This window comes from Cydia pomonella, chromosome 3, assembly GCF_033807575.1.
Source record: "Cydia pomonella isolate Wapato2018A chromosome 3, ilCydPomo1, whole genome shotgun sequence".
Classification (NCBI taxonomy): Eukaryota; Metazoa; Arthropoda; class Insecta; order Lepidoptera; family Tortricidae; genus Cydia; species Cydia pomonella.
The window spans coordinates 12,134,711-12,145,050 of record NC_084705.1 but is presented as its reverse complement, the minus strand read 5'-3'; the positions used below and the strand labels follow the sequence as shown (position 1 = coordinate 12,145,050).

The window sequence follows — 10,340 nt, the reverse complement described above, 5'->3', positions numbered from 1 at the left end:
TGACAATTAGTTACATGTATGGAGTGCCCTGCTTAAAGAAAATTTTCTTTCAGTCCAGTCAATCCAGCGGCTTACAAAATACACCTATATTTCAAATTTATGTGCCCCTGCATTTATATGCCAAATCACTCTAAATAGTTAATACTCACCAATTTGGGTATAAACGAGTAAATACTGGTAAATTGAGTATTTACTCGGTATTTATTTACTCACTACCCATCTCTGTGCGTTTAAAAGCATGCCGTACGTTTCACTTTTTTGCGGTTCTGAACCCCATGAAATTAATCGCAGTGCGTCCTAATATAGTGGATTTTACGTACAATTTAAACTGGAAAAAAATATATACACGGTGTAACACGAGGAATCCGAAAGTTTTTAACCACGCATTTCTGAGGTCAAAAGAAGGAAAAAATGATATATGAGTTTACGTAAACTTCACCAAAAATATATATTTTTTTTGAATATATTTGGCACTTAAAATACATTTTTCTCTTTTTAAGACGGAAACCGGAAAGCTGTAAAAAAATCTAACTTGTAAGTTAACGTAAAAAAAGATGCGGCCGTTTATGCCGCAAAACACGTATATTTCAAAGTTCAAAGTTTTTTATTGTATGTAAGAATTAGGTTACATTGTAGGTCGAATATACAATTGTATATTTAGTCACACCGAAACTTTACCTTTTCAGGTAAATATAATTATGTTTACATATTTACTCGTACTTACATACTAGTAAATTTGGCAAGTAATAATATAATCTTACATTACAAGTACAGGGAAAACTCAAAAAACGATGAATTGGTAAAAAAAGGGTAAATATGTACGGAACCCTCGGCAAGTCCGACTTGCACTTGACCACTTTTTCTTCTTTTAATTCGATACTACATATTAGACATGCGAATTTGACTCTCAACATTACCACGGCGTATGTACTAATTAGACGGATTCTATTTGGTATTTTGTATCGAAATAGTATATTATGATGCAAGTGTGCTAAGTTGACCATTAGATACTAGGCGATATTGTGTGCGCACGAGCGAAAGCGATTGCACCATAAGAAAGCCGCGTATATAATGGTCACAGGCACACGTGTTTCATACGACGTTTTACAACACACTTGCGAGGAAAAGGAAGAAAATTTCATATTAATCAAATTTTAATTGTTAAATCGGTTAGTATGCAGCCTTGCATCGGTCATACTGCCTGCCGCCCCTCGCCCCGCCGCTCCCGGCCGGCCGGCTCCCGCCAGTTCGCCTTGTAAAATCTGTTCGACCAATTTAAGAAGGCTCCGTTTCCATACATATTATTAGCAATCAGTTACATTCTTAACGCAGTCGGATAAGTAAGTAAGTAAGTAAATATTCTTTATTGCACCAACAATTATACATTTTACATACATGTAAAACTACAAATGAAAAAATAAATAAATAAATAAATGGATAATATAAGAGTCGGTGTAATAAAAACGCTGTTTTGAACAAGTGTGTTGAAATAGTACATTACTATAGAGGACGGGAAACGAAAGGGTTGCAGGCCAAGTAGATATTCGCTACGCTGAGCCGAATAGAGATACGCGGCCGGCAACCCCGTTTCTCGCCGAGATTTGTATAGTGCTTTTCTCAAACTTGCAATGAAATATTAATTAAAATAGGTTGATGATGATGATTGTTATTATTACTTACGGGTTATTAAAAGGGGAACGAAAATTTGATTATTTTTACGCTACAACGCACGGTTTAGGAGATACAAAGATTTCTACATGACTGAAAAAAAAACTTTATGGAGTTGTCTCCTAAACCGTGCGTCGTAGCGCAAAAATAATGAAATTTTTGTTCCCCTTTGAATTCCCGAAATAATATTTAACAAGCACAAAAAAGAAAAAAAAAAAAACACAAAAAAGACAAAAAAAAAGAAAAGAAAAACATGATGGCATTATTTATTTATGGCAGAATTTTGCTTATAGGTTTTTTATTGTTGAATACCAAGACGTGCCATAATTTTACGTTTAAAAACAAATTCACTCATCGCACCTGATATGTAGTATTTCCGGACCTATAATTTGAAGTAAGTCATATCAACATTTCATGACAAGTTTGAGAAAATACTTTACAGTACATATGGTGCTACTTTACCGCACTAGTGCGAAAATTAGCATATTACGTTACTGTGTCGAACATTTAAAGGGCCATAGGTACTCTAAAACATTGTACGATACATGTGCGTCGTGTCGAGTTAAAACACTCCCGTCGGTGGTGTTTTAATTTATCGCCACTCGTTACGAATTTCCTATTTTTCGCACTTGTATCGTAATGTACTATTACAGTACATATGGTGTTAATTACTTAACTGCCCTAGTGCGGTAACTATTATATAGCACTATACGTGCATATGTCGAAAATTTAAAGGGCCACATGTGCTGTAAAACGTTGTACAATACACGTGCAAAAAGGAAATTCATTTTTTTTTATGTAATAGGTTGCAAACGAGCAGACGAGCCGCCTGATGGGAAGCAGTCATCGCCGCCCATGGACATAAGCAACATCGGAGGAGCCACTTATGCGTTGCCAACCTTTGATTGAGAACCCTAAAAACCCGCAACTAATCTAATTCGCAACTCGTGTCGATTTCTTCTTTTGGCAGCTGTATCTTAATGTACTATTCCGTTCATAATTTTTTTCTTGAAGTGAATTAATCATAATCTTCTCGTTCTTGGCCTCAATAGCCTACGGAGACAAGCAACGCTAAGCGGTCTTCGTAGTCTATGGATGTTGCTATAATAAGGGTGTATCTCACGCGCGTTTCTGCCTTATGAAGCAATTGCTTCTAATATACAAACTAAAATACATAAATATAGGTAATTAGAGCTACTCGTATCGTTTTGTTTCCTCTTCTTGACCGCGGCGGTACGTGATTGGTCAAATTTATTATAGTTGACTAAAGCGTTTCGATAGGAATATATTAGTCGGGTCGGGATCCCTTAGTGAAAATAGTATGAGATATCAGTTTGATATATGAAGCCTTAATTCAACCCTTACAGTCGATGAGTAGAAAAAAAGTTTTTCATTAGCTCAAATCTAAGCTTCAGTGTTTTATGTCTATAAATACATTTGCAATTTCGTTAAATAAAAAAGGCCGTAAATTGTATAGTAATGAATAAAAAACTAAAATAATCGAAACGAATCTAAACATTTTAACTGTTGAATCGTTAGAGGGTCTATTAAGTTTGAGTGATATTTTAACTCTTACAGAACTAATAGACAGATAGTGATAACTGTAGCATTGAGGGATATGTTTCCAGGAAAATGATAAGGTAATACCAATCATAACAAATGTTCAAGCTTCTACTTGTTTTCAATAGCGATTATTTGGTTTAATTGAACCGTAGATTTCAGTCGTCTGCATCTCGAAATGTTAACGTCAGCGACGGAAGCTCGTCACGGTATAAGTGCCTTTAAATTAAACTGAAGAATAGGCAATTATTATGCATAACTGTACAGGGTCTTCAATCATTCTCTGAGCTAATAGTGCGTTCGTAATTGGCTTCAATTAGTTTCGCTTTGTTCTGTTTTATTATAATTTAATGAAGTAAGCAGTTCTAATTTCAGTGAAAGTCGATACTTGCTTAGTATATCGTAACATTTTAAATAGAAATCGCACAATTTTCTCGTCAAGTTAATACTTTAACAATTCACGGAGAATGGAAATAATAATACTTACTAGCGTCGGGTCTCAAAGTATTCCGTTTAAATTTTAATATTTATAAAATCCCTCTGTAGCCCGAAGTTGTTCAACTTTTTGTAAGAGTGAGCCCCTAACTTGGCGTTTTCTTAACTCTTTTTCGTAAAAAAGACTTTACAAGTTTCTTGCTGACGTAAATAAACCTTTCTGCCATGAACGATTTATAATATCTCCCGTTTAATATGGCAACATGTGCCAGAACCCGGACCGGTTTCATTTAAACGTTCATATTGCGTTTTTAATATTTAAAAAACAAACTATCCTCCCACAGTATGAGTAAACATCAACCCGCACAGGGTCAGCGAAGATCTTAGCCTAAGTAGGTGGTATATATTATTTAAATTCACTCTTGCGTAGAAGGACATTGCCCAACAGTGGGACGTAGGTAAATATATAAGCTGATGATGATAATCTGTAATCTATTATTTCATAGATTCGATATTTGTAATTGTTTTTTTTTTTTAATTTATTGTTTGTAAAAATGGACATGTAAAAGTGCCCCTGTGGCCTATTTGCTGAATAAATGTTTGATATTTGATATTTGATTTGATATGATTATATTACATATCTATACCAATCGCGTTATGAATTTATTACCATACTAGTGGTCCCGGTCTATTTTGTACCGTCAGACAATGAATGTCATAATTTTCGACGTGGTCTATTATGTTTTTTTATGAAAACGTACTTGTCATCTTGGATTAATAAATGGTAATCATTTTCGAACTCCGCACCAAACAAAATATCCATGACGACTTTTGGAAAAAAAGCGGCCAAGTGCGAGTCGGACTCGCCCATGAAGGGTTCCGTACCATTTATGACGTATTAAAAAAAATTACTTACTAGATCTCGTTCAAACCAATTTTCGGTGGAAGTTTGCATGGTAATGTATATCATATATTTTTTTTTGATTTTTCATTCTGTTATTTTAGAAGTTACAGGGGGGGGGGGGGGAGGGGGACACATTTTACCACTTTGGAAGTGTCTCTCGCGCAAACTATTCAGTTTATAAAAAAATGATATTAGAAACCTCAATATCATTTTTAAAGACCTATCCATAGATACCCCACACGTATGGGTTTGATGAAAAAAGATTTTTTGAGTTTCAGTTCTAAGTATGGGGAACCCCCAAAATTTATTGTTTTTTTTCTATTTTTGTGTAAAAATCTTAATGCGGTTCATATAATACATCTACTTACCAAGTTTGAACAGTATAGCTCTTATAGTTTCGGAAAAAAGTGGCTGTGACATAATCGGACAGACAGACGGACATGACGAATCTATAAGGGTTCCGTTTTTTGCCATTTGGCTACGGAACCCTAAAAAGTACTTACATGTCAGCCATAAATTTTTTGACAATTATTTTTTGTATTTTTTCCCATATTTTAATAGCTTAGCAGAAGCTTGATTAGCAGAATTAATCAGGACAGAGTTAGCTAATGCTATATAGCATATACATAGGTAAATTAGATAATAATACGAGTTATCCAAAGGAGAGAATGGGTTTTACAACAAAGGGTTTTCTTATTTTTTTTATAAGGAGCCGTTGTACGACGATTCAATTTAATGCATTTTCCAAAACACTGGAATCGAATTGATCGAATTCTAAAGGTGACATTTAGTTGTCAACTGGCAACATTACTGTTGCGACATTACTAACAAGAAAATTAAAAGATACAGTGCCCGCGTCCAGGCCGCAGCAGGAATGTTGCAACAGTAATGCAGCTGCCGTTGCCATCCGAACGGTACCTTTAAAAATGGCTTTACTATAAAGTTTTTAGTCCCAATTTTTTTCCATTAGTTATATTTGATTAAGTAGGTACATTAAAGTTATGCTTTATGGTGATATATTAATTCAAATTATCCAGATTTATGATAATGCGAATTACATTATGTATTTTAATGCTTTGCTGTTATGCCAATAAGGTATAATACGCTACGCGTAAAATGTTTACGCTAAAATTGTTAGTATGCTATTTAGAGACCAACCTACTTAAGGCCCCGTAGGTTCGTGTTCTTCTCTCACTGGGCGTAAGCGTGAGCGAGATGGATGTGCGTGCTCGGGCGGGACCGCAGAATAATTAAAAAAAAGAAAAAGTAATCGCTGATAGTTCCCCCCAAAAATGAAATTTGGGAAGCAATTTTTATATTTTTAGTTTTTTTGCATAAATATTTAAAGTGCATTTTAGACCTATGTTCGTGATTTTTTTCTATAAAGCGAAAGTCAAATAACCAGGATTCGAATCGCTCAAATCCCTGGAAAAAATCCTCAAGATTGCTAATAAATTTTTGGCAACCGTATTGTTATCTAAAGAAGCGGAACGACTTTTCAAAAACTCCACTTTCTGAACCTACGGCATCTAAAATACTTATTGACATTAAACAATAATTTCTGGGCACGGACAATATTCATGCCGACAGCAATCATCTGGACGATAGATATTCAACGATTGATTGTAATATAAGTATCCCAACAAATACATAAATGTGAAATGAGAGCCAAGATCAATATTAAGAAAATGTGTCGTTGTTGACTCGCCGATAAAATAATTGAGATCTATACTATACGGGTGCTAAATTCTGTGCTGATTTGACTTGGCTAGTTTTAACCAACAAACAAAATTTTATACAATTAATAGCCTATACGTAAACGTGACGACACGTCAACAACGATACATTAACTTAATATTGAACTTGGCTCTCTTTTCACATTTATGTAGGTGTTTGTTATCATTACTTTTTGTACTGAAATTACTATACTATTAATCATGAAAGTAGTTTTACCCAAGTTGAAAAGGAGAGCATCGCTAACGCCTGGTCAATTGTCAAAAAAATCCGTTTTCAGATTTTTCCTTTATGTGCATTTAATAGTACATTGATACTAAATATCAAGTTTCTAGGTCATAGGCAATGTATATCATATATTTTTTTTAGATTTTTCTTTCTGTTATTTTAGAAGTTACAGGGGGGACGGGACACATTTTTCACTTTGGAAGTGTCTTTCGCGCAAACTATTCAGTTTAGAAAAAAATGATATTAGAAACCTAAATATCATTTTTGAAGACCTATAAAAAAAATATCAAGCCCATACGTGTGGGGTATCTATCCCCACACGTATGGGCTTGATGTTTTTTTTTTTAATTTTATGACGTATTAAAAAAAACTATTTACTTGATCACGTTCAAACCAATTTTCGGTGGAAGTTTGCATGGCAATGTATATCATATATTTTTTTTAGATTTTTAATTTTGTTATTTTAGAAGTTACGGGGGGGGGGGGACACTTTTACCACTTTGGAAGTGTCTCTCGCGCAAACTACTCAGTTTAGAAAAAAATGATATTAGAAACCTCAATATCATTTTTAAAGACCTATCCATAGATACCCCACACGTATGGGTTTGATGAAAAAATATTTTTTGAGTTTCAGTTCTAAGTATGGGGAACCCCCAAAATTTATTGTTTTTTTTTTCTATTTTTGTGTAAAAATCTTAATGCGGTTCATATAATACATCTACATACCAAGTTTGAACAGTATAGCTCTTATAGTTTCGGAAAAAAGTGGCTGTAACATAATCGGACAGACAGACGGACATGACGAATCTATAAGGGTTCTGTTTTTTGCCATTTGGCTACGGAACCTTAACAAAAAAGATACGTTGGGTAAAACTTTATCACAATAACAAACGAAACATTATAAAGAAAGAATACATTTCAAAGGAATGTTGTCAAGACCTAGAATTGTAAAACCTTGCCAGTGACAGTCGACTAACAAAATAATATTAAGATCAGAGTATGAAGTCGTTATCTGGGGTTTAACTTGCGAGTGTGACAAAGTGACATCTATAAAGGCGGTTCAAGCGGCAAAACACTTGATGTCGGTCGCGAGGAGCTACGAAAGTCATTAAACTGAAATTCCATTATCAAACATAACACATAACCCATACAACTTCAGGGAACCGCCTCGGACAAGAAATACTGGGACCATTCACTTAAATTAATTATAGCATATAAAATCTATGCTAATGAAAAGGATTTATGTTTAAATTTATGTGTTTTCATAAGTAACCGCGTTATTTTTGAATACTAAATGGGTAAATAATACTTTGCGTTTTATGTTTACGTTGGAATTTCCAGATAAGACTGTCACACAATTTTAATTCGTAACTGTTTCTATTGGGGGTCAAACACAAAAAAAAAGCGTAAATCATTATTTAAGCAGTTCACTGATATTTTGTTTCATTATATAAAATATCAGTTAACTGCTGCATATCCCCTACTAGAGGCGCTATAGTACCGTCTCCGAGCCTGCCCCGCTTCGCACATCAGCGTGAGGGGTGTATTGTTCGTGAGTTTGGGTACTTCGAAACAAACTTCCACGCTCAAGTGTTTGCGCTCCCGGCTCTTTGGTAAATTGTTATTCATAGCTTTGTATAAACGACGCTCGCTCTGAAAGAGTGCTTCACTCATACTCTTTATCTCACTTTTAATATCATCTCTAGTTGTAACGGATTTTTTTTTCTCCTTCGGTTCTCTTTTGATATTCTCAGGTTCACTTTATTCTACTAAAACTGATGAAAAAGTTGCATTTTATCCACAAGAGTGCAAATTTTTAGTAGTCTCCTCATGTTGGCTGGTGGAATCGACTTTTAAGGCGGTCTTCACATTGGGTCACTATTAACGCGCATAGCGCTGGCACGCTCATACACCCGCGCGACGTGCGAACGAAAAGATGATTTTGAATGATAAATATTTAATAGCATTCATTTGGATTTGATTTGACAACTCAAAGGTGGTTACTACTTTTTTTTCTCAGTTGTTACCACTGGGGACAGCATAGAAAAACATCCCAGTTACCACTGGTGACGACTTGGTGGTAACTAGTGGGAATAACCCAAAAATGCAGTATTTTAAACAATAGAAGAGAAAACAAGGAACAAAAACCCATTCACCTATTTTTAGATTTTGAAGTGAACCTCAAACCTTTAAGTTTAGTTTGTAATACATAATTATACAAGTTATAGAATTTAGTCTCAAAATGCAGTCTTTATTGGAGTTGTGTATGAAAGAACGACTAAGCCCGAAGAATAATAAGGACAGAAATAGTTTTCGTAGTTTCAGTACCGTAAGACTGATAACGGACATGCGCAATGTAGCGTAGCGTTGTCTTTGAATGAACTTAAGTTTTCGGTTTAAACAAAACGAAATCAACCTTATGTTAGTAAGTATTAAATATTAATATAGGTCCCTTCAGGTACTACGGTGTGCAGCAGAGGCATTGCTTGCCATGAAGATGCGTCTGGTTTTCCAACACTCACACAGATATTATTTATTTATACACACATGCACAAATAGAGAATTACACCGACTCCTAGTGTTGTACATGTGTGTTGGTCTTTCTATGTATATAAATTTTCGATAAAGCAAGATAGGGCAAAAGAGGAAAAGCGGTGCTAGTAAAAGCGAGCAAAATGCCGGCCGGGTGCCCGGTGACAGTTGTCAGTATATTGTGGAACACGGGGAGGGATGGTAGTCTCGGGGGAGTCCGGTTTTGGCGGTAAATTTACGGATTTCTCGCGCTCGCTACTACCACGTGGTCGGGCTTAAAAACAAATAAACTGTAACATTCATTGATCAACATACGGTTGCGCAATAGAACTTTTTTTATAAGCAAATAAGAATTTAGTGACATGAAAATTTTGAGACAATGCAACTTTTTAACTAATGATTGTGTCGTGTGCCTGTCTTCGTTTTTATGGGAAAGTAAGTAGACGTTTTTTATTAGTATTTGTTGAAGTAATATAATTTAAGTAAACGGTCGCAGCTAAACTGCTATCGGGGGAATTGAGCCGGTGCTATTTTATCAGATTGAATTTGGGTAAAAGTCACTAAGTTGGAAACGTTTAGAATTTCCAGTCACTTGCCCATTTAAGATATCCTCCCAGATCGTGCGTCTCGATAACCTGTTACTTTTTAAGACAATTTATTAGTTTGAATGAATTAAATAAGTGCAATCTATTAAAATCTATTCCTATATAAAAACACAAGGATTCCTAAATCAGATATTTACTATAACGATAAACCAAAAATTTACAAGCGAATATATTTAATTCTACGAGTATGCTTTACAATTTACATCAACAGAAAGATGTGTACCTACAGATATTTTAGATTTTAAAAGAGAAGGAATCAAATTAGTATATGACGCACGCAGTCTATTTTGACGCACGGGGTAACTACGGAACCCTGCACTGAGCATAGCCCGACACGCTCTTGGCCGGTTTTTAATGATAACTTGGAAATATCAAAGAAAGCTTTCACCACATTGACTGTAAAGTCTGTAAAATTGGCTGAACCGTAACTGATCCGTTTTTGTCGGATGATGCGAAGCTAACTCCGCCAAATAAGACGAATCCTCGAAGTGTTATTCCTGCTGAGGCATATAGAGTGATTTTTCTCCAATATGCTTGGAAATGTTCACCTTATTGTAGCAAAAATGGTACGAGAAGTTCTTCATCATGAAGTCAAACTCGAATTCAAAAAATTCCAACCTTTACTGTCCTGTTTTAGCGGACTGGAAATTATTGCTGTATTGATTTTTGTATAC

The 10,340-nt window shown here is 35.0% G+C and overlaps 1 protein-coding gene across 1 annotated transcript in view; it reads left to right on the top strand.

The window, feature by feature from the left end:
• Positions 1 to 9,128: 9,128 nt before the first annotated feature.
• Positions 9,129 to 10,340, top strand: part of LOC133516085 (lachesin-like) — a 114,451-nt gene continuing 113,239 nt past the window's right edge. Inside the window, exon 1 of the mRNA XM_061848798.1 lies at positions 9,129 to 9,496. Within this exon, the coding sequence (XP_061704782.1) occupies positions 9,458 to 9,496 (39 nt within the window). The 5' untranslated portion in view covers positions 9,129 to 9,457. The remainder of the gene's footprint in view (positions 9,497 to 10,340) is intronic.